At 34.8% G+C, this 24,309-nt stretch overlaps 3 protein-coding genes across 6 annotated transcripts in view; all 3 read right to left on the reverse strand.

The window, feature by feature from the left end:
* Window positions 1–23,893, reverse strand: part of LOC142342697 (V-type proton ATPase 21 kDa proteolipid subunit c''-like) — a 203,027-nt gene extending 179,134 nt beyond the window's left edge. The window contains exon 1 of the mRNA XM_075394196.1: window positions 23,883–23,893. The gene's annotated coding sequence lies outside the window, so the exon portion shown is untranslated. The remainder of the gene's footprint in view (window positions 1–23,882) is intronic.
* The window catches only part of LOC142342696 (phospholipid phosphatase 1-like), a 518,061-nt gene that overhangs the window by 257,775 nt on the left and 235,977 nt on the right, over window positions 1–24,309 (reverse strand). The window lies entirely within an intron of this gene.
* LOC142342694 (TNF receptor-associated factor 6-A-like) lies at window positions 5,783–24,124 on the reverse strand. 4 transcript variants are annotated; one of them, XM_075394188.1, is made up of 4 exons: window positions 23,980–24,124; window positions 19,372–19,539; window positions 8,573–9,768; window positions 5,783–8,321 (listed from the first exon to the last, which is right to left on the reverse strand). In XM_075394188.1, exons 2-4 carry the CDS (start codon window positions 19,483–19,485, stop codon window positions 8,183–8,185), a joined length of 1,449 nt encoding a protein of 482 aa, XP_075250303.1. In that variant the 5' UTR covers window positions 19,486–19,539; window positions 23,980–24,124; the 3' UTR covers window positions 5,783–8,182. The 4 variants fall into 4 exon arrangements, with proteins under 4 accessions (XP_075250303.1, XP_075250304.1, XP_075250305.1 ...); XM_075394189.1 differs by lacking the exons at window positions 19,372–19,539; window positions 23,980–24,124 and adding an exon at window positions 16,502–16,878; XM_075394190.1 differs by lacking the exons at window positions 19,372–19,539; window positions 23,980–24,124 and adding an exon at window positions 10,009–10,146.

A 24,309-nucleotide genomic window follows, 5' to 3' on the forward strand; every position in this document is an offset into this window, starting at 1 on the left:
GAAGTAACACTTTTTTCAATTTTCAATGTCAACAAAAATTTTTGTTTTTCAAATTTTGCTGTTCAATCTTCCAGTTTGACATACATAAGCCTCTATTGTTTTGCACTGATACAATTTGTGCTGCGAAGCTACATAAAAAGTACTTAAAATCTTTGAAGTTGCCTTATAATATAATTTAATCATCTTTTTTGCCTACAGGATCCTCGCATCTCATGATAGCCATCTCAACTACAGCTTTTCATGGCAGAAGTTTTAATTCATCCTTGCAAAGGTAATTTCATCGGCTATCTTTGTCGAACAGCAAAACAAGGAACGTCGAATGAATTAAGCATTTCTTGGAAAATTAAAGTAGTGTACAAAAAACTGCGATCTTGGTGTGCAAGGAGACATAATTATCTGCCATGATTTTATCGCCCACAAGCAGAACTTGGGGTTTGCGAATATGACAGATTTTGTGACATAAAACTTGGGAAAGGCAGAACTTGGGACTCGAAATTTGGGAACCGCATGGCACTTTGGACTCGCAATTAAAAGCATATCAATTTTCGGGTCTTTCCCATTAAGCCCCCCCCCCCCCTTTAGTGGTCAGATAACCTTTAGCCTCCCCCCAATTATGGTAATTATACCTTAAGGTTACCTGAAGGTTACTATTATACCTTATTCAGCCATGCCAAATAACAGTTATGGTTATGAGCAAACACACCGGACTATGTGCAAAAGCGGGCGGCAAACAATTAGGTAATTGGAGACCGAACAGGCAAAAATAGGTATCGGCCAAGGCGACATTTTGTCCAGACTATTAGATCCGTCGCAACGAACGCCAAAATCGGGACCCAAGTCCTTTCAGTCCATAACATTTATGGATGGAAGAGCTCATTCTGGGTAAATTGACAAAATTGGCCTCGAAGACAATGAATCTGGCGTTGACACACAATCATATCCTAATAAAAAAAATAGTGGGCGTATGAGTTGAATTCATAGCATAGAATTTATGCTTACCAGCTCATAACCACTTGTTATGAATGGTCAATGGTTTAGGTAAAGGAGAAAATTAAAACAATTCTGCAATTGGTCTGAACGAAGGTTTTAAAAGTTTAATTATGTTTAGGTCACAAGAGACAGATGTCAAACCAAAAATTTTTGCTGATAAACAATTGGTAGGTTCAACCAATTTTAATTAATTCAGAACATCAAAAGGTCAAACAAGGAAATCTTGACAGCTAAGTTTGTCCAAAGAAATTAATACTCAGTTTTATTAAATGTTGCTCTTATTTTTTTGTCTGTTATTTTTCCGAATCTCACTGCAACTGTAGTGAATAATAAACAAGGCGGCTCGTTAATGTGCGTTCGCACATGATGTTCCGACCCGAGCTCATCTACATTTTTGACTTAATTGTCAACCAAATGAAGAGATAACAAAAATAGATGTTTGAATTTTAAAAAAAATGCTACAAAACCTAACTACAAATCGAATTACATAATGCCATTTCTCATTACAGCGCTCACGAGATCTACCAATAAAGAGACTACAAGAAAAAACAGCAAACAACAAAAACTGCAAAAACAAAATTTTCACGGCAGAAACCAAATATATAATTTTAAAAGCACCTGGTAACAACGTCAAAATGCAATCAGATAAAACCTTAACTCCACAAATTTAGTTTTTGCTAACTATAAAGCAGATATATGGTTTTCATAATGAGATTAGGTAAAAAGTTGACATAGAGAAAAAAAATGAGGTTAAAGTCAAAGATCAATCAACATTTCTTAAACCAAATAATTTCAAAAGTCTAAAAAAATCTCTAGCTTTTTAACAAAATAATTCTTGATAAATTTACTAAGAAGTCAATATGAAACTAATGGGACCTGTCTTTGCTGAGACTAAACCATAGGAATAAACTAAATACGCAGAAACTTTCAAAAAAAACGAACAATTTACACAAAGACGCAGAAAATCTCAAAAAATTACGAACAATAACATAAATTATTGAAGCCATTAAAATCATTAGCTATTATCTGATTTTTATTTATTTTTATTTCAGTTTACATTTATACTTATTCAGCTAAAATTATACTGAAAGAGAAAAGAAGTTCGTTTATTTGGGCCACATTTGAAAATCATTGGGATCTGTTATTACCTGAATAAGCTAAAAGAAGAGAAAAAAGAAACAGAAATACACCACTCACAATATTTATTATGAAAACGCACAATGTCCACCAAACAAAACATCAGTAACGATATAATATTAGTAAAAAGTTATTTTTTGAAATTCAAGGAATTGGACTTCTCAATGACGAGAATAAGTTGACGAAAAGAACAAAAAAAAATGAAAAGTTTGAAAAATCTTTGAAGATGTAAAATATCATAATTTTTAAGACCATTGGCTTTAAACTGACTGCTTTGGGTAACAACACTCATTACAAGTTTATGGGCAACATTACAGGCAACATTACAGGTTTATGAGACCGATCAGAATTTTACGGCTACCTAAAAATAAAAAAAAGCAAAAACAGCAGACTCACAAAAATTAAGCGAGAAAAGTTTTAAAGTCATTAGAGAATGAACTTTTCAGTATAGACTCTGCTATTTTCAATTAATTTTTTAACAGCAAGGTGATTGTTTTTATTGTTACAAAATGACTTGAAAAACAACAAATATAAACGAAGATATTAAAACCACGAAGTTTTTGAGAAAAGCCCTAGTGTCAAAGACATTAAATTCAATTATTTTCAACGGAGTTAATTAAAAACACTAAATTCTGCCTCGATGAAATAGCAATCATAGGTTTCATTCATGTGACATCAATAACTCATAACAATAAGTCGTATGGCAAAGAAAAATACATAAAACCACGAAATATTTGAGAAAAACCATAGTATCAAAGTCATAAAATTCTACAGCTTTCAACGGAAGGCATTTAATACGCTAAATTATGCCAAGATGATGTGACGACTGGGATGTTTGTCATTCAAAATTTATCAATAAGACAATACAACAAGTCAGTGACTATGAAAACAACAACAAAAATAGGCAAAATCCAAAAGTTCGGTAGAAAATTGAGAGAAGAAAGTGTCGAAGCTATTTAAACCATAAGCTTTCTTCTCTGAAAACTTTTTCAACGATCCATTGAACGTCTTCACTAAGCCAATGGGAGCTATCAATATTAGGATAATGTAATACGATTTCAAAAGGAACCAAAATTACTAAAAAAAAATCCAAAAATTATAAAAACTATGAAAACTCGGGCACCGAAGTCAGAAAAACCAATAGTTAGAAGACAAAACCGCTAACTAGATCAATTGTTGATGATATAGAAAAAAAGCAGTTCTGACACTACCGAGACTGACATACAATCCACGAAAACAAGCTTAAGATTGATTTATGTTCAATAAAAATTCAAAAAAAAATATTTTTAAAGTCTCAACAGCCGCTAAACTCAAAAGCTTTCATAGAAATTCAATAAAAACGCTCAGCTATGCCATGATGTGAATACAAGGATGTTTATCATGCCTAATTAATCAATAAGACATCACAATATGTCTTATGACTATGAAAAAAAACAATAAATACAGGCAAAAACCAAAATTTCTTTAAAAAAATGAGAGAAAGTGTTGAAGACACTTAAACCATAATATTTTTCTCATAAAGTTTTATCTATGATCCATCCTTTGCACGTCTTCACTAAAGGAAGATCTAGTCATCAATATTAGGATGACGTGATAATATTTCAAAACGAACCAATAAAACGAAATGTCCAAAATTTTTTTTAAAAAAACTTGAAATCTTGTGGCATTGAAGACGTATAACCAATAGTTATTTGATAAAGCCGACAATGAGATTAACTTATGTTGCAGTGGTATGAAGGAGTTCAATCCTGTTTTAACTGAGACGAACTTAGAGTTCACAAAAGTAAGTTTATGATTTACTAATTTTAAAAAAAATTTCGAAAATTTATTTTCAAAGTCTTAACAGCCATTAGCTGTCCATTCACAGCACTAGATAGGTTCACTTAATGCTCATTAGCAAATCTATTGCACCTTTAGTCAACAAGTTTATGCCATAGGGTTATAAAACTTTAGTAAAACCTCAAAAAATAAATCAAAATTTCATTTGAAATTACGAAATTTGAGATACGAATCCAAAAAAAAAACATGAGCGATCCCTTCGAAACAAATTTTTTGTTCATTGGGCTTCATTTGATCTTAAAAGAGGTTTGTCATTAACGGAACTTCGATATTAAAAGTGTCTAGTAGTCTCTAGGTGACTTGAAGAAACAAAAAATTGCAAAATTTTCTAAAAAAAGAGCTCCCAAACCTAATTCGATTTTTTTATATACTAAACTTCTAAGACTAGAACCAGTCTTTATTATCTCCTTTAGTCTACTAAAAACCTAAAATTGATTATACTTTTTGTGAAATCTAGCTTTGAATTAAATTTTTCGTAGAAAAAACGTTAATTCGATCGAAAATTACGGTAAAAGTGAACAAAAGTGAACCAAATATCCAGTGTTCACATGAAACTTTAAACCTCGATAACTCCTCGAAAAAACTAAATTCAAAAAATCTTTTGAATTTCGAATTCTACGCTGGTCGAGCTTTTTAATGATACCACGCACATTTCTCTATGATATATCGGTCGGCCAAAATTCACGGAACAAAAAAAAACCCATTTGAGTACATAGTTCCTCCCCCCCCCACAAGTGGGGTCGGAACAACAAGATCAAGTTATCCACATACTGAAATCAAATGAAACTAATTTGCAAGAAGAATGTGTGATCTTTTTTCAAATGATGGCAGAAAAAACGCCAATTATTGATTTCAAAAACTACAACAAACGATTTTTTCATTCTGTCGTAGTTTGTAAATTTTAATTGCAATTCTACAAATTCTCTTCAAACGTGAGTGACGGTCCGTCTTTTACGTTTGAAACGAATTAGGCCGAGAATTTTCTACATTTGAGAAAAAACAGCAACTATACCTGAGAAAAAAAAAGGAGTTGCGTTGTTTTAGTGAAACTAAAGCCAAACAAACGAACGGTTTTCAATTAATATTTAAGTCACTGCATGAAAAATAGACCAGTTCAGAAAATTATAAAATTCAAATAAATTTTCTTTGTAAATTCTTAACCGTTTGTTGTTTTCTGAGTGTTGAATGACTTGACAAAACACAAGAAACTTGGATTAATTTTTTTCCATAAACAAAGATTCTTCACTGGAGAGATTGTGTTAGCAGACACTACGGCTGCATGCAAACCAAAAAGTTAAGTATCAATATTGTTTGAAGTTCCATTTTTCTTTCAATTACCTTGAAGACATTGATTTATCTACTATCAAGTTTTCTGGTAGCAAATAAAAGTGGATATTACAATACTGACATACTGGAGTTTCTAGAACAAAAGTACTCGAATAGCAATGCTGGCCAAATCTTTTCACATAATAAATTTTTATATTTCAACAATAACAGAAAGTTGAAGGTCAGCTGGTGCATGATTTATTGCTGCCTTTTAGGGACCGCTATTTTGCGCATTGAAAAAAAAACATTCACAAAAATACGATATTTTTTCGAAATCTTTTGTTAGACTTCTTAAGGTTGAAAATGATTTTCCTAAAAATCTACTGAAAGCGCGGTGTTTGCAACACCTACCCGTTTTAACACTCAAGCGCTCACATATCTTTTTTTGGTTTTAAAACTTGACTGATGAGACGGGTCGGAATATTATTGTGCAAACACATTAAGGAGCGTCCTCAGTTCCTTCTACTTTCAATGCTCAGATTAAAAGACATTATTTCGCACTAATTTTATTTTTAAGCTGACAGTGTTAACAAAAATTCTAGATAACACGAGGAAATGAATTTAAACCAAAACATTTACAGGTAAGTTTACTGTTCGTGCTTTATGAAAACTTTAAATGATTAAGTTTAAGCAAACAACTAATGTTCATAATATAATGATCAGTAGACACGCATGTATTATTGAGGAGGGGTTACTGAAAAAATTAACAGTCCAATAATAGTAGGCATCATGAATCGCACTGAATTCCATGGAAAAATATGGCTTCAAATAAATATAACTCAAACAGTTATCAGAAAACCCGATACGAAATTACAATATTCAGCCGCACCAACAAGCCAGTCACAAAATACAGTTGGTATAAGATAAACCGCGTATTTTATAGTTGAAAAATCAGCGTGAACTTCAATATTATAATTCATATCAGAATATCAATTACTGCGCCAAAATGAAAGGAAAAAATGAGGAGGAATAGTTAAGGAGGGTTTATGCACCTTATGGACCCAAGTTGTAACATACAATGCCAACGTGATTGTTGTAATATGGCGGAAAATTCAGCCGAATTCGCATGAAAACTTTTTGAGCGAGTCAAAGTGTATTCACGCGGAAGATCATGCATGTTAATTCCGTTGAAACTGAAATCATAAATGCAAATAGCACAATTGCAACTTCGGTCATATCTTTGATGAAAAGCTCTGGAATTTTTCAACACGGAATAAAATGAATCTTGACTTCCGCGTGAAAAAAATGTGATAATAAGAACAAAACAGCATAACATTAAGTTAACATTACATTATCAGCGCACATTTAATCCATGTACCGATGTGACAATACAGCACTCAGATGTTAATTAAATTCAGTTCAGTTGAAAAATTATTCATAAGCAAATGTCATCCAGTAACTAGACTATAACATAGAAAAAGTTAACTTCTAACCCACAGCACATTAACTACAGTATGAATATAACTAAAACAAGCAACGTTTCAATGATTATAAAACATTCAGATGCATTTTGTTAGTAAAGATATTAATTAATTCAGGTGTTATTGAAGGATGAAATAGCAACTTAGACGTTTGAGCCATTTTTGGAATTAAATTTTTAGTAGTTAAAATTTGTTCGGCCAGAGTTCCTTGTTCTTCTGACAGTTGAGCTCAGAGAATTCAGTGCCAGAATTACAATGTTCCTATGACCGATGATAAATAAGTAGAAAATGAAGTTTTTCAGTCATAAACAGCGTTCTTCAACCGTCAACAAGGTGAGCTCAAAGAGATCCAAGTTTAAGAATCAGAACGCTCTCATGACCGAAAGGATATCAACACTGAAAAAGGTTACAGGTTTCTTTGGTTCAAGCCGTACTAGATGATTGATCAATAGTGGACTAGAATTAAAAGCACCAGGAGCGTCTGCAAATACTTAACCTTAACCTTTATCGAAATTGCAAAACCGCCTCGAGATTGCATTCGGGTAGCTCAAGAAAAGTCGTCGAAGTCCAGGCCTTTTGAGGACTTGGTGATAATCATCGCATTTTAAACCAATCATCGCTTTACAATCAATCATGTGACAAAATAATCAAGATAGGTAATCAAATTATTAAACAAACGTTCATCATTTATAATAATCATCACAAGGGTTATACACAATGAACTTGAATAAAAAATTTATCAACAGGTCGCACCTCTGTTTACCAGACCCAAAGTTAAAGACTACCCCCCCCCCCCCCCCAACATGTGAACAAAAATTTGAGACAACAGCGAAACTTCAATATGACTAATACCGACAATACTGCATGCACTATTATCTGAAAGATTACGTAATTGACTCCATCTTTACTGTATTTCATTAGGAGAAGCATTTACTTTCTCCAATGTAGCCAAAACTTTGGCCACAGGTAGCCCCGAAGGCTACATTTGGAAAAAGCCATAGCATTCAACATTATAATTACAGAAATTGAGTCAATTATGTAATGCTAGTTATATAATAAGTTATAAAAATAATCATTTTATGAACAGATTTATGTACAACAACCACTTCCTGATCTTATAAAGCACCATACTTCTTTTTCAGTTCTTCAAATTTCTGATGAGTTTCAACCTCTCAAGACGTCCACAGTTAACAGTTTCAGTTTAATAATTTCTTTTGTGAGCTATCAAGCAATAACTTAGTAAGATGAAATGAGATATGTACAATCACGAGCCATGAGAAAATCTTCCGATGAGCTTGTTTTGAGTTCGTTCAAGATGAATAATTTGAAAGCATGCTGGCTGACCACTTCCAATAAATATCAATAAATGATGATTCGAAGAAATCAGCCCTCTCTGATTGGCCAATCTGGAAGCTGTTGGTATGTAGCTTTCAGATTAGCCAATCAGAGAGCTCGTTGAGATGCCATTGTTAGTGTGTTGTAGTTCCTCCATGTCTTGGCACTTTAGCTTTAGTGGGTCCACTGAACATGGAATCATTTTCTCTTATCCGCACTTCGATGTATATTGTGTCATTCTTCATGTAGGGCGAGTCTTTTCCATACATTTTACTAAACAAAAATTTTTCGCTAACTGGATTGTAACGTTAAAACGTACAGGCATTCCACAACCAAATAGATGAACCACTCCTACCAACAGCCCACATATTAAAACGACCGTGTTAACTTTACGCAAAAAAGTTAATCTTTTCAAACTAAACAATTTTGTCTCAAAAAAAGACAAAATTAGCATCCGTAAAAATTCTTCCGATTCTGAAAAAAAACATATCTCACTTTTAATCTGTACAATGGTGACGACTAACTTGTGAATGATGAAATGGAGGATTCCAACGCTCATATTGCCCGATTTGGACGAAGGGCGCTGGAAACATGTCATGTTGTTCCCACCAGGTGTGATCACTTGGGTCCACTTATCCGCCGGGTCGTCTTGACTCAACAAACTGATCTCGATCGAGTTTAAGAATGGCCACTTGAGCACTCCATCATATTCGCCCGGGCTCAGGGCGACGAACAGAGACACAAAATTGCCTGCTGCTGAATCGCACCCGAAAGGGTATAACCTCATGTACATCAAGTATCCGTTTGGAGCTGTGTAAAATAACGGGCTGCAGAAATCGCACGCCGAGTTATTGTCACTTATTTGCATACCTTTCACTTTTAAATCATGCTGCCTTTTAGCATTTTGGAAAATAGCGTCAAATCCGGTAATTTTCCAGATAAAAACTCCGGTTCGCCCACAGTCCAAGCTCTTGATTCTTTCGTGCAAATGCATCACAAATCTCTCAAGCTGTTTGCATCTTTCGCGATCGTTTTTGAGTTCTTCGCAAGTTTTCTCAAGCAACTCAACTCTCGTCATTAGCTGCGTGAGTTGCCCGTGATCGGCAAATTCCATAGAGGTGGAATCATTTTTGACAGAATCATCACTCCCAAATCCAGCGTCAGAGACACCCAAACTGTGCGATGACGACCCAAAGTACTTTGACAGAGCCATATCTTTCCCCAAATGGTTCTGCTCGTCTTTGAGCTTCCTTATTTCTTCACTCATTTTGAGCAACTCCTTCCTCATATCCTGGTTATTCTTTCGCTCAGTTTCAAGTTCAACTTTCATCTCTGAGAGCGTGCTCTGAGTTTGAAAAGTGAAGTAAAGATTTTTGTAACTCATCAGAGGTGTTTTCTGAATGTACTTTTCAAGCTCTGGAGGAAGCGTCCAGGCAATATTTTCCTTATTCGCTGCAACAGTAGCAACAGCAGCTTCGGTTACTGTTTCCATAGTTTTTTGTTGTTGTTGCTGCCTCAATAATTCAGATCTTGCCAGACGCTCCAACGCTGGGGCAACGGCTTGAATTCGATGCCAGGCGTTATGGCTCTTTTTCAGCTCAGCCTCGTGTACATCCAATCTAGCTTTGAGCTCATTGAAGCCTTCCACAGTGTAGTTTAAGTGATTGTTGATACAATCGGGTTGTCTGTTGTGGGTATCCAGCTTATCTTGTGAAGTTGCCTGAACAAGCAATGACAAGAATTAACTTAAATTAAATAGGTTAACAATTTTTTTTTCTAATTTACAGCTTCCGTTTCTCGACTTTAATACCAGCGTTGTCCATTAGTCATGATGCAAAAGAATAGTAACTAGTTCTACTTGGCAAAAAAATAATAAGATCAATCTAGCCTCGGATAAACTTTCTTTTTGTAATGCACCATCGTTTTATATACAAGTTTATAAGTTGGCATAATCACCTACGCAAAGTTATGTTGTCATGAAGCTCGTAAAAGTTGACAGTTGGAACATAATGTGTGATACAACTGCCTTTTGAGAGCATTATAAATCATTATACTGATATTGGTCACGCAATGCTATTAATATCTTTGCAAATATAGATATTACGTTAATTTTCGATTCTGTCGACATAATTAAAGAGGATAGAAACAATGCATGAGAAGCATTTATTATCCTCATTGTTATGATGATACTGTGGTAAATGAAGTCAAAGTCTATAAGCTCATTTCTGATACTATTACTGAACTATGATTTGGCGACATATTACATTTGAATAAAAGCCCATACACCTACTCGTTTAAATAGAGCCTGCAGCGTCTAGGTTAAAGAGCTCGTTCAAACGATCAAGGTACGGGCACTTTAATAAACATAATAAATCGGCCAGCAGTTTAATTAGTTGGTCGAGAGATTCAAATAGACGTACAAGAGTAGAATTTTCAATTATTCGGAAATACTTGAACTATTCAGCAATAGTTCAGTATTCCACTAAGAGCTAAACGAAGCATTCCAATGATTGTTGTGGAAATGAAATCTGACTTTAAGTCACACTTTGCTGCAATGACGCAACCAAGGGGTTGCAAGTTAGCGCAAAATCTCGGTTAGGTAATAAAAAATTATGTAGCATTCAGGTGAGAAGTATGAATACAAGTTTCCTGGGCATTCGCCGGATGCCAAATGATACAATTAAAGGCAGAAATTTTTTTGGTCAAATGAAGTATTGAAAATTCCCTCTCATTAGACTTCATTAGAAAAACCGAAAGTTAACTTTTTCAAATACTGAAAATTTACATCGTTATACTTTCAATATATTCCCCTCAACTGCCCTAGCAAATTTTTAGGCCCAATAGCTCTGAAAAATTCAGATTAAGAAACTCATAGGTTTTCTGTCATTTCGGCGATACAGAATCTTCAGCATTATGGGGCCAAAAAATAATGATTTGGAAATAATCATTATGATCTGGAGCTGACGTACAATTATGCCGATAACTGTTCCAATTATAAGGGTGCCGACAATTTGCTCAACTTTTTACCCGACAAATTGCCAAACCAATCACATCACTTTAACTGAAATGAGCGCAAAACATCTGAACCAATCACAATGAAGTGCTGAATTTATGATGAGGGAAATTAAGAATTTGAAATTTATAATTTATTAGAACAAGATAAATGGAGCGAGATAAAATTAAAGCAAACAATGATAACTTCAGAACAGTGACTTGCAAGGGTGACCTCCAACAATGCCGACGTATAACTGTGCAGATTATGAAAAAGCCAAAAATTCATTCAAGTTTTCACCAACTTGAACCAATCAGATCACTTCAACTGAAATTAGCGCAAAAAATCTGAACCAATAAAAATAAAATTGTGAGATTTTGGCTTTTAATGTTAATTAGTTTAAGATCATTGGAGCGAGATAAATTTAAAACAAACAATGATAATTGCGGACCATCGCCAAGCCTCAGCGGCCCGTCGGACTTATGAATCTCTCACAATCGAACTACTGGTCAGCATGCCCTGGTTGCTTTGAAAATGAATTCAGCATTTATTTGATAATTAACTAAAATTACAGTTTCGGTCTTTTTAAAATCCATTCCAGTTCCGGCACGCTTAAACGTCGGTATTGTATTGTGTCGGCATAGTTGTACGTAATCACTTGTAAGAGCGCCGAAGAAAGAGCTGAAAATTTATTGAAATTATTGGTCGATAAATTAAGATAAGCTTTGCAGCCAAGAAAATTGCGTTCTGAAATGACACCACCACATTCTCAACCAATCATAACCTAGTATTTGAGAAAATAATAATAAAAATTTCCAGTAAAGAAGCTGACATCGAATTAATAAAAAATTATCTTGTAATTATCGCTACCATGGCCATGCCTCAGCGCCTTATGGGACTTGATATGAAACTCACAACCAAAAATAAGACCAATTAACCCAATTAAGTACTTTTCTTGGTAATCAAATCACAAATTAGGGTAATTGAAGGCAACTTTTTGCTTTCGGATCGTTTTAAAATAACTTGTTTTCGGCTCTCTTTATACTCGACTCTTTATAGCGTGGCCATGCCTCAGAGGCCGACGGGCCTGGTAGCTTTGAAAACAAATTTCCCTAGCATTTAATTCATAATTATTTGGTACTGACAGTTTCGGCACTTTTAAAATCGGTTATAGTTTAGGGACTCTTGAATGTCGGCATAGTATTATGATCTGGATAGTGATTTTACATATACTCTATTAACTGGCTTGCTGCAACAAAGCCTGTTAATGTCACCTGACAGCTTAATATAATTTCAGTGGATTTTGAAAAACCTCTAGTATTTTAATTGTTATTCGCATAAAATTGCTGAATTTATTCGTCCCGCAACCATATACTCAGCGCAGGAATGAATATTAGGCGAATGAAATTTCTGTCGACAGGTGAAAAGTTTCATTTGTTTTGTGGATATTAGGCGAACACCAATTCAAACACTTAAAATCGGCACTTCAAAATCCACTGGACAAAATAAATAGTGGTTTCCTGATCATTTGACATCACAAACAAATAAGCTCAAAAAAGTACAAGTAAGCATTAATACTTTTTCAAACGTTTAATGCAAAGTGCAGCTCGGTCTCAAGTTTTGGAAAAGGAACAAGAAAGAATGGAAAGTGTAAAGAATGAAATTGTTTTAGATTTAATTCACTGTTTATTGCTTGGGTCCACATTTTTAGAGCTATTGGGCATTAAGGCAACAAAAATGCGGGCTGACTCTCACCGAACGCTTGAAAACTGCTCAAATGCTTGAAAAAGTAAAACACTGTTTACTTATGCCGCTTTCTATTGTGTCAAATATAAGGGACGCCAGACTAACATCTTAAACCTAATTCTGCTGTATCGAAGAAAAGATGACAGGCATGTTAATGAACAACGGGTGAAGCCAAGCGAACGGAAATAAAGTGAGCTGATGTAAAAGCAACCAAGTTATGAAAAAAGTTGAAAAAAAAAACATTGTTAGTCGCTACAATCAAAGCAATTTTTATCAAGCGAACCCAATTTATAAATTTCGTGCAATAACCCGTCGAAATATTGCCGCATATTGTCGAAAATTTAGAAACGACCTCAATTGACCTGAAATTTGAGTGATCATAGTGACCTGCAGGTGGCTGGCACACTCGAGTTAATAAAATCAAGAAAATGACAAACGACTGAAAAAGGCATAAAACGCTGTACAAGTGCTATTTTTCTGGAAGTGAAAAAGAAAACATGCGCAACGAAAACAGTAAGAAAACGCCTTCAGCTATGATTTAAAAGCTGCATGAACTCAATTTTTTGTCCTATTATTAGAGTGATGCCTATTATTTTTACAGCGAACTCCATAAGGAGCACATACAATTTATAATACTACCGACACAGTGCAATTTCATGCAATTTCGTCGCTCACTGAATTCCGAAGTACTTATTGCTTCTATCGTTACATTTCTGAGTTTTTTTTCACCAATATGAAAATTTGGTATGTTTGTCCGTCGGCTTACTTACATGTAAGTAGATTATTTTAATCACAAACCACCTCATTTTCAGCAAATCAATAGAAATGATAAAAACAAACCTGTCGCAAGACTTTGACTAAAATCCAAATTTAAACCGCCGAATCAATAGAACCGATGAAGAAAGGCGTTGATTTTTTTCGAGAGCTAACAAATTAAAATATTCTGTCGCCAGAAAAAATATCCGCTAAATTTGGCTTTGCTCTGCATGCGTAAAAACTCGAACAACGCATTATATTTTTAGTAACGGTGATGGCGACTTTAACAAAAATCAGTTGCCGAGTTGCAATTAGGCCGAATTTAAAACAAATTATAATGGGAGGGTATCCATCCTTACAAGGGTCTATTACGGACGGCTTAGTAGTGAGAACTGCATTTCCGAAACCACAGTTACCAAAATAGACCTAATACAGAATGACAGGTGAGGTGTAATAAATATAGTTTAAGTTTTTAGCATTACAGAATACGGTCGTAGATACCTGTTTAAGTTAGAAACTGAACTATAAAGGTAAGGCCAAGCTCTTTGTAAAAGTTATCTTATCGCAATTATTTTATCGCAATTGAATTTTAATGAAAATTGGTTCTTACTTTTGAGCAACTGCCGTAAATTAAAAACACGATTTATTGCTGTTATGACACGATTTTATTGCTGATTATGATCATTAACTTGCCAATTGAAATGAATTTCGGACATTTGAAAACGACTCTACAGGTATCACAAGCTGGTCACATTTTTGGCAGCAACGCCTTGTTGTCTAAGAGTTTTATTAATTAAACTTGCACCATATGCTTCAAAAGTGCTCATTCAACAGACCAAAGTGCAGGCTATTTTGCAACTAAAGAATGACCGGCGTTTATTAAAAACAACAGATATGAATCATAAGTTAAGTGCTGTGATGACAGAGCGTGGTACGATCTGTCGTAAGAAACTTGATCTCAGACCAACTTCTATCAATCTTAAAATACTTAGCAAAAGAGTGTTGTAAGCATAATAGTCTTCAATTAAACTTCTGTCGACAGATAATATCCGCGGCAATAATTGCAGTCAGCATAAGTTTCATCTTGAAATTGTGATACTTGAGTACAAAAATGCCAGTGGTAGCGATGATGATTACGACGTTCATGATATTGCAACACAGTTGCTTGTTCTTATAGAAACATGCAGCCGACTAATGTCCGAGGTAATTGATCGCTAGCGACAGGTTGAGGTGGGAGGGTGGCACGCTGTGCTTCGATTGTAGCGTCATTAAACTAAACGCAAGAGGCGCAAAACTTACGGTCAATTAATGGCTCGCTCAAACTCTAGTCATGATTAGCCCATATTTTGCGTGGGGTAGTTTAAAAAAGCCTAATAACTCAAAGCGACTAACGTCAGACAAATTACTTTCGAACAAAATCGGGTCAATTTAATTCAGAGGAGGCTGTAGCGTAGATATATTTTCATGGGTGCAAAAAGTTTCGATCAAGACGCGCTTCGAACCCCGACCTCCGGCATATATACTGGTCTTAAACACTTAGCTATCATGTACTTCTGATAGCTAATCTTACAATCGATGGTCTTACTAACAGATCTAATTTCTGAATAAGAGCCACTTAGGTCGCGCAAAAATCAAGAAGTCAAGAGTGAAAAAGTCACTTGAGCGGTGAAATCGAAAAAATTATTAAGAATGAAACGGTCAACCAAAATTAACAATTCAGATTCAACTATAAACATACCCGGCAGATTGCCGGAAAATAGCCGCCGTTGATTCCAATAAGCATGATTGGGATTGAAAGAATAGATATTGAAAAAAAAGATTTTGTACAAAAAATTGTTTAAGTCCGATTTATTTTGATGGCATTTCGTAGTTGAAAATTCTTCTGTTTCTTGGAGAGAGACTACAGGGGCTACTATAAATACCAATAAGCATTAGAGATGGTAACTAAGACTTATAGGAACGACGTTCAAATAGCGGGCATCTAAAATTGGGCTTCATGGGTTTATCCCTTTTCTATTTCTGACTTTGATTCTTTTATACTGACTCTCTTCATTTTGAATTGCTTTTGTGAGCAGCTGCTGTTTTAAAGGACTTTGATCAAAATGACAGAAGAGTGAAACTAGCCTATAGAAGTCAAAAAGATTTCACGCAAAATGTCGAAAAAGCGGCAAAACGGTAAAGCGAAAAAAAGTTCGACGAAGTAAAAAAAAAATAGGAGCGCTATAATAGCTGGCTGAGATGAGGGCGGCTACTAATAAACCTTAAAACTTCTTCGGTTACATTACTTATGTACCTACTGTCCAAATAGCAGAAATATCCAGTCTTAATTCAACACAAGGAAAAATTTTTGTTCTATTTCCTAATCACTGTCTTCGACAACCCATTAAAATTCTGTGAATTAAATTGAGATGTATATACTTTTTAGAGTAAGAATTATGCGTGGATCATGCGATACTGAATTGGAAAGAAAACTTGTAATCACAATCTAACACAGCGCATAGTTGTATGTATTACTGATGTTAGGAAATAAGCTAAGCTTTAGCTCTTACTGCTCGAACAAAATGGCTAAGAATTCGGCCGCCGCGCTCAGCTGAGCTTGTTGTTATTTGCGGCTATTCCTCTGCTGCTGGTCTTGAATAGCCAGCCAGTGGATTGTACTCTCACTCAGAAAAAGCGCTTCTACAAATTCACTGATTTTTATAGTGATCGCTTATACTTCTTGCCAGCTGGCATGGCATAGCCTGATTGGTTGATTCACTATGTCGACATTTAAGCAATAGCACAGTAGGATTGCATCAGATAACACTAAAAATGGTTGAGTTTTGTTTTGTATTCAACAATGCTACAACTTCATGCTCATGATTTTCCTCACAATTGAAGTTACCGAGAATGCAATGTCAAAAGAACTAATTCAAAAAAAGCTTCCCAAAAACATATTTGAAAAAACCTTTACACTTACCAGATGAGGTTGTAACCTTTTCCAAGCAGCCATCGAATTTGATTGATCACACCATTATCCTAACTGCTCGTCTCGTCAAAAATTGTTGTGATCGCATACGAATCTCGCCAGTTTCCATTATTTAGTAAACAACGAACTTATCGATAATATTTATTCTCTGCCTAATTGGCCAATCAAATTTCATTCCTCTATATAAATAACACATTAGTGCTAGTATGCATTTGTTTGTCTAAGGTGGATTAGTTTTTAAGTAATTTATACTCTGTGACATGGGCAAATCAAATTAACAACAAAGTACTCTCCGCCTTTTCCACCAATCATATCAGTTTCATTTCTCCATATAAATAATTGTGACGAAACGATATAATATCACTTTATAAAAATAGTTGTATCAGTCTTGGTATGTTTTAGTAGAGGACGGATTATTTTTTTAATAAACTATTCTGCGATGAGAGCAAATAATTAACAGTAAGCATTCTCCGCCTTTTAGGCCAGTCACATCACTAAGTTTCATTATTCCAGTTGTAAGAACTCAGGTTTTAGAGAGCATCACATGCGCGATATGTAATAGTTAGCATAGCATGAGTATTTTGTTAGCAATTAATTGTTGCATATTATGACGTGGGCAAATCAAATTATAAGCATTCATTGGTTACATGACAATATACCCAATGCCATTCTACCCAATGCCAAAATACCCAATGCCATTATACCCAATATGCCAATATACCCAATGCCAAAATACCCAATGCCAATATACCCAATCGTAATAATAACAATAATCACTTTGATGCTAACTTTGATAAAGAATGCTCATTTTAAGTTCAAAGGCGAAATGGTATGGCCTAATTGTGCTTTAAAGAAATGACGTCAACTTTTAGAACACTTGCACAGAAAAACATAAAAGAGAACAAACAACTTTGACAATTGAAATGCCGCTTTTAGGTTAAACCGCCTTTTAGGTCAAACCGCCTTTTAGGTCAAACCGCCTTTTAGGTCAAATCGCCTTTTAGGTTAAATTTGTTTAAACTTAACACATAAAAGATAACAAAAAATATCACTGCAAACATCAAAGCGGAATTGGCGCGGCGGTTAATGCATGCAACAAAAAACACGGCGGAGGTTCGAATTCCGGCGATACAAAAATTTTCACGAAAAATTAAAAGTTGACTTAATAAAAAGATTGGAAACTAAAAAACTGGGAAGAAGTCAGGAAAACCTGCCGATACCAGCTATGGGTGGTGTTGGGAGTGCATGGGGAGTGGAAGGTAGAAAAGTACCCCACACCGAAATTCTACTGTCAAATTATCAGCTCTCTAGCTCTTCTAGTTTTTGAGTAAAGTTTTTTTACAAATAATTTATTCAATAACACCACCAAACGCACGAATAACAATTATAAAAGCTCAGGAATGTGTATAGTAAGCAAGTGAACGTAAATATGGGACAATATCATCAGTTTTGAAGTTTTTTGCAATATTTTTGACGTTTTCATTCAGAACTCTGTACTTCTTTCGGCTTTTGTTCTCCTTTCCGCTTAAGGCTTTAATAATATTGAATTTTTGGTTAGCGGCATCGAGTGATATCTTCTCCAGAAAAGTCCTAATGCAGGGATGGTTGCCTTGAAAAAGGGATGTAACCCCCAAATGCCAGCCTTCAACTGCATTTGTTGTTCTTGCTAAGCCTTCAGCTGCATCTTTGTTGTGGTTCCAGAGTGCCAAAGGGTATTGAGGTTCTCTATTGATACGGCCAATTTTTTCGCCTCGGATATACGTCCTCTGAAAGTAGGAAGTTAGGTCGTCTATCATCTGCAAATACTCTTTGTCTAATTTAGCAATTTCACAGACATCTTGTATTTCCTCAATTACAAGATCGAAAGAGGCCGATACCATTGGCTCAGGGACAAAACTTAGTGCAGGAATCATTCGCAAAGTCAATGCTAGTTCCGGGTTGTTTTCATAAATCTTTTTCAGACCGAGTTCGCATAGCTTCCTGTTAAAGCTTTGACACAAGTGAAAATAGCAGCCTTTTATCTCACTTGCTGGATATTGTTCCGAGAAGATATTGATTGCCGCTTTTTCAAAATCCAGGAGAATTTTTTCCGGCCAAACTCCACCAGTAAGTTGATTCAAGCCAACAAGAAGCTTCCGATAGGAGTTCTCCAGTGGTAATGGCCGTAACTTTACATTTATAAGAGCTCCATTTTGAGCATTTCCAATGCGTAGTAGTTTTTGTTTCTAACTTCTTTTGAAACTCATGTCCATCAAGGATTAAAGTTAATCGGTTCTGTTGGGACGTACCCCAAGTTATTTCGCTCATGTTTAGCGTCTATATTTGGCCAAGTTTAAAGACTAGAATAACGAGTCAAGTTTCTTTGAACAATTCAGTTTCTGTGATAATTTTGCGTCTTGTTTACTTAAATTGCGTCTAATTAGTTAATTTGAATTTAATGGTTGACTGGTACTCTAATTGTGGGATTATACCTTAATTTCAAGATTATAACTATTAAATTATAAATAGGGTAATAGGCATTGGGTATAATTTAATTGGGTATAATGGCATTGGGTAATTTGGCATTGGGTATTTTGGCATTGGGTATTTTGGCACATTGGGTATTTTGGAATTGGGTATTATGGCATTGGGTATTATGGTATTGGGTATATTGTCCTGACACCGCATTCATTGTAGGCCAATCATGTGATATAGTTAATCCTCTTGAAAAGTTTCTATTCTCAAGGTACGAAAAATATTCACAAACATATTTGCATAATGATAGTATGCTTTTGTTTGGGGCTCTTAAGACAACTATAAGGTGGCGCATATATGATATTATTTGTGCCCATTCTGGTGAGTTTGTTATTCCGATGACTTACAGTAAATTCACAGCCTAGGTGATGGTAACAGCAGTGCATTCGCTGTTCTCCTTCTGCAGGTAATGTCTCCGATTGGAGCAGATTCTTCTGAATTATTGGTGATGTAGTAGTCATGGTTGTTGGTTAATCTGTCCTGTGACTTTGCTTTCAGTGGTGACCCTAGCGGATCTAAAAGCGTGTTCTATCAGTTTCGAAAAAAGTAACTGCATTTATGGTGAGACTGCCGTCTCAATGCAAAAGAATGTTGAAAAAAAATGATCTATCGTTGTAATCGTTCTGTAAAAGTAAGTAGGCCACAAAATCGACGTTATTTTCGCAACATGTCGACAGAATTCACGACTATAAATTATGCAAAAACCAATAGCAAAGATTATAAGTATGACGACAGATTCTGTTAAAATTAGTTTATCACAATTGAACAGCTCCGACGCATAATATTTAGTAGTTAAGAATTTGTGCATTCATTATGCAGAGAGTGGAGTATACGTTGAGCTGACTAAGCAAGCACGTTTAAAGCGAAAGAATTACAACATTGAATATATAGCGTTCTGGCGACATAATCGCATAGAAGAATGCTATATACTCTGCATTTTCACTGTAAATACGTCTGTATTGTCAAGGCAATTTTTGAACTTTTTCAGACACTGATTGCAAACACATTTTAGAACATTTCTCACCAAAAAATATTTAACAAAAACCTCAAATTTGTGTATAATTATGAAAAAAATGCAGAAGAAATGTCTTCAAAAATTAACGAGACCTCAGTTTAGTTAGTGATTGATATTTTTGACTGTGAAAAAGCAACCATTTTGAAAAAGGTAAGAGTTTTTGAAAGTTAAGACATTTTGGAACAACAAAACCACCCGACTGGCCGTTTTATCAAGAAAAACAGAAACAATCAGCAATCGAAAAAGCAAAATGACAAAATTCTGTCCACAATATTTGCATTAAAAATCTAAACGAGATTGGACAACAGTTTTTATTTCTGAATCTTCTCATTCACGATAACAGTATACAATGCTTGTCGGGTGCTCGCGCTCAGTATGTTTTCGGAAATGCATGAAACCTGCATAAGTGATGTACATGCATAATATCCATAAACTTTCCTTTAACGGTGAAAAGTAGCTCACCAAAAACGGAAGAAAGAAACCAAAGCTGCCACAAGTTACATGGCACAAAAGTGAACAATGATGTTCCGATACAATTAAGAACTGAGTTTCAAAACCATGGGCAAAAAAACTTGAGCTCAAAGCGCGAAAAGCGGAAACAAGAATGCAAACTGCCGCACTTAAACAGAAAATACCTCTCACAACCCAAAAAATCACCAATTACATTGGAATCAGTTTGAAAAAAAGTGAAATACTGCTTTTTCTTACTGGTTAATATTATTGCATGACCAAAATCTCTACTCCAAATTGATTTCTGATTGACATTAAAAAAATCAAATTTGAGAACAAAATTGGGAGCTTTTCCGGTAGCGCCCCCTCCCTAGTCCTATATATCCAAAAATTAGGCATCGCATAAAATGAATAGTTTGCTCCATTCTTAAAAGGTTACTTATTTTCATAATAACGTTCCTGGTATAATACATCAGCAATCATATATATGTAACAATTGTCAAAAAAATTATAGTCAAAAGCATACATACTGTTTAAACATATAGAAATGAGGGGTGCCTAATTTACTGGGGGAGCTAGCGGAAAAGATCCCAAAATTGTTTAAAGCATGGCCTGAAGAATTGTAGAGACGACTAGTAGCGGAAATCTTGCACCACTCACAAACAACGAATCCTTAACAATTGTTATCAGCTAGATGGCTAGAATGTGGCTCACAGAAAATCGTTAATTGTTTAAATAAGAAACAAAATATTTAACCACGTAGACTTTTTTTCTATTTCTCCCAGCTATCTGTACCTATCAGCTAACTAGACCTTCTGTCTATGAAGTACAATACCAAAAACCATGGAAAAAGCAGCAAACCTTTCCTGGGAAACAAAAGCGTTCTCTCAACTTTCCTCGCAAAAGAAATCTACCAGCAGCCCCAAAAATTGCAAAAAGCATACCTCAACAAAAAATACAGTAATTCGACGAATACCGATGACTTCAATTGAATTTGAAATATGGATAGCAGACAAATGAATGTAAAGAGCAGTATTTTTTTAGGAAATGAATCACATAATCCCCAATAACACTGAATTACAAAGCATCAGAAACTGCATTGATAGAAATGCAGTAAAGGTTAACCTAGCCTCGCTAAAAGAAATTGAAAAAATCAGTATTAAAATAATTTCTCATTAGACAAGTTAAAAAGGGATAACAGAATAAAGTTGAGAAATTGGCCTCTGTAACCTAACTTTATAGGTTTATCCAGTTTATAATATCGTTGGTTTGCAAAATTTTGTTATGTTAAATTTTTTAAAGCGAGAGAAGCAGAAAAGTGGAGAACAATAGCCTATAGGTGCAAAACAAACGAAAACGAATTTTTTTCAAAAATGTAGAAAAAGAGCAACCAGTTAGTCAATCAACCAGTTAACAGAAGGATCAAGCACGACAAATTTAGTTAAAAACAAAGGATAAAACAAATGCAGCTAGGAGATGCGGTTCTATAACCCTTTCAACTGAATTTAAGCAACTTGTTTTTTATTAATTCCTGTAATGAATCTCAGCTGCAATATAAAATGCAAGATTGAGCGAGTCGAGCGAGAAAGCATGGAGCAGACGGCTAGCTTAAATCAGTTATAAAACTTTATCATCAACCACTAAACTATAGTTTCCGCCTAATGAGCATTTCTTTAAAGAAGTATTATAGCTAGGCAAAAGCAGTCAGTTTCTCGAAAAATTGTCATCAACGAGTAAAATCTGATTCGCGGACAACATCAAAAACGCCTGCAAAAGTCTTGCAATGAAGACAAACAGGTAAAATTTGAACCAAAGTTTTTCAATGCTCAACACAGATCGCTAAATATCTAATCAATGTAAATATATTGAAGGAAAATCACAAAACTTCCACTGTTCTCTCGTGAATTTCTATTATTTTTCTGGTGTTAACGTTGTTTCAAAAAAAGAGGATCAATCTCTACAAAACATCACAAAGCAACTTTCATAATCTCAAAATTCATTTGCGCATGGAGAGTGCAAAATTATAGGTAAGACCGATAAAAAAGCGGCAACAACTCCAAAATTGAAAACGTAAAACAGAAGTACAAAACACAGAAAAGTTATCAAAATTCATCGACACGTTTAATGCCGCAATCGAATGAAAACTCACTCTCTCTCGCTGAGCAAAACTTGTTCACACAAATATTTTACAATGTTTTTCGTGCTTTCAAATTCATGCTTTGCACATAAAAACACTTTCTTTGTCTATTTCTCTATGTCTTTGTTCATATAAACACTTTTTTGGAATTAAAACACTCGAACAAAAATAACAAAAAAATCTCGTCATCCGCAAACACACATCTCCAAGTCTTAAGAAAACAGCACTCATATAAAAAATAGAATCCCTTGGCCGGTAATAAAATAAAAAATGGCCTGCAAAAGTAATTGCACTAGAATAGGCTAAAAGATGAACTTACTAAAACAAGAAAACATTTAATAAAACACATGCGTTCGAACTTCTACTTTTGTGTATGTAGTTCTATCCAATGCAATATGATTTTTTTCAAACTAATTGATGGCTTCTATGGCTAAAAATAATTATAATTCGTTACCTTATAAATACCATTATTCCATTCCCTTACCACATTAACTCCATTCCCTTACAAAGACCTTGTCGCTGAAAACTTTGATATAAAAAACTTGGCCTCACAGCACCGCAAAATCGACTATTACTAAAAGGCATAGAAATTTAGCATGAAACATCAAAACACTGACACTAAAAACTTTTGTGTTCCCCTAAATTTTGTTAAAAATTAAACCAAACATAAAACTACTAAAGTCGGGTCAATTGCTTTCGACCCACAGGCGGTGTGATTTAATTCAGGGACCGTAGCTTAGATAAACTTTCCATTGTGGGTGCAAAAAATTCCGGCTAGGGAACGATCCGAATCGCTAAGCAATAGTGTCTTTTAATGATGTTAATGAACGGCACAATTTCTCAGGCAAACAGCACGAAGAAATTCCACTCTTGTGTGTATTTTTTCGCGAAAACCAGAAGCTGTTTATATAACGACCAATACCACTATAATAGCCAGATGAGATGAAGGTGACTATTAAATAATGAACGAAGAGGCAATTTTGGTCAGACAAAGCGCCAGAAGCCAAGGTGATTCGAAAAGTCACAACGTTTAAGCAAACATTTTGCATTAAAAAACACGTTTACAAAAATTGATGTGAACTCGATTTAGAGCACTTAACATTTTCCCCCAAAACTGCCTTTCGACTTTGTACCACCTTACTTTAACAGTTATTAAGTTATTACATTTAACAATGTTTAACCATATAAATGTTTTACAGGTTTAACATTCCATTTAACTACGAGGAAGTATTTGGCAAAAACAAGCTCTTCTATTAATTTAATAAGTCTCCGTTTCTTTCACTAATTATTGTCCGAAAAAAATAAACAGAAATATTAGACTGATCAACAGGAAAAAAATTAATCACTACTTACAAGGATTCATTCAAGATGGTTTGATAAAGTTGAAAATCTATTAATTCTCAGAAATGTTTTATTTTTCGACAGCTGCGACCAGAAAATGGGCAGCGATAAATACTTTATTAATTACAGAGCTGAATATGGCAGAATGCAATGTGAACATAAGACAACACAAACAACAAAACAAAACACGAACTCATTGCATCAGAAAAATCATAAACCATATGGCGACATTTTGAGCGCATAAGTTTAAAAAAAGCTTATATGGCGTTGTTTCAGCTCTATTCAAGAATGAGATTTTGAAACTGTCTAAAATTTCATATCTTTGATGTAATGATACAATTT

This window comes from Convolutriloba macropyga, chromosome 7 (assembly GCF_964194025.1).
Source record: "Convolutriloba macropyga chromosome 7, txConMacr16.3, whole genome shotgun sequence".
Classification (NCBI taxonomy): domain Eukaryota; kingdom Metazoa; phylum Xenacoelomorpha; order Acoela; family Convolutidae; genus Convolutriloba; species Convolutriloba macropyga.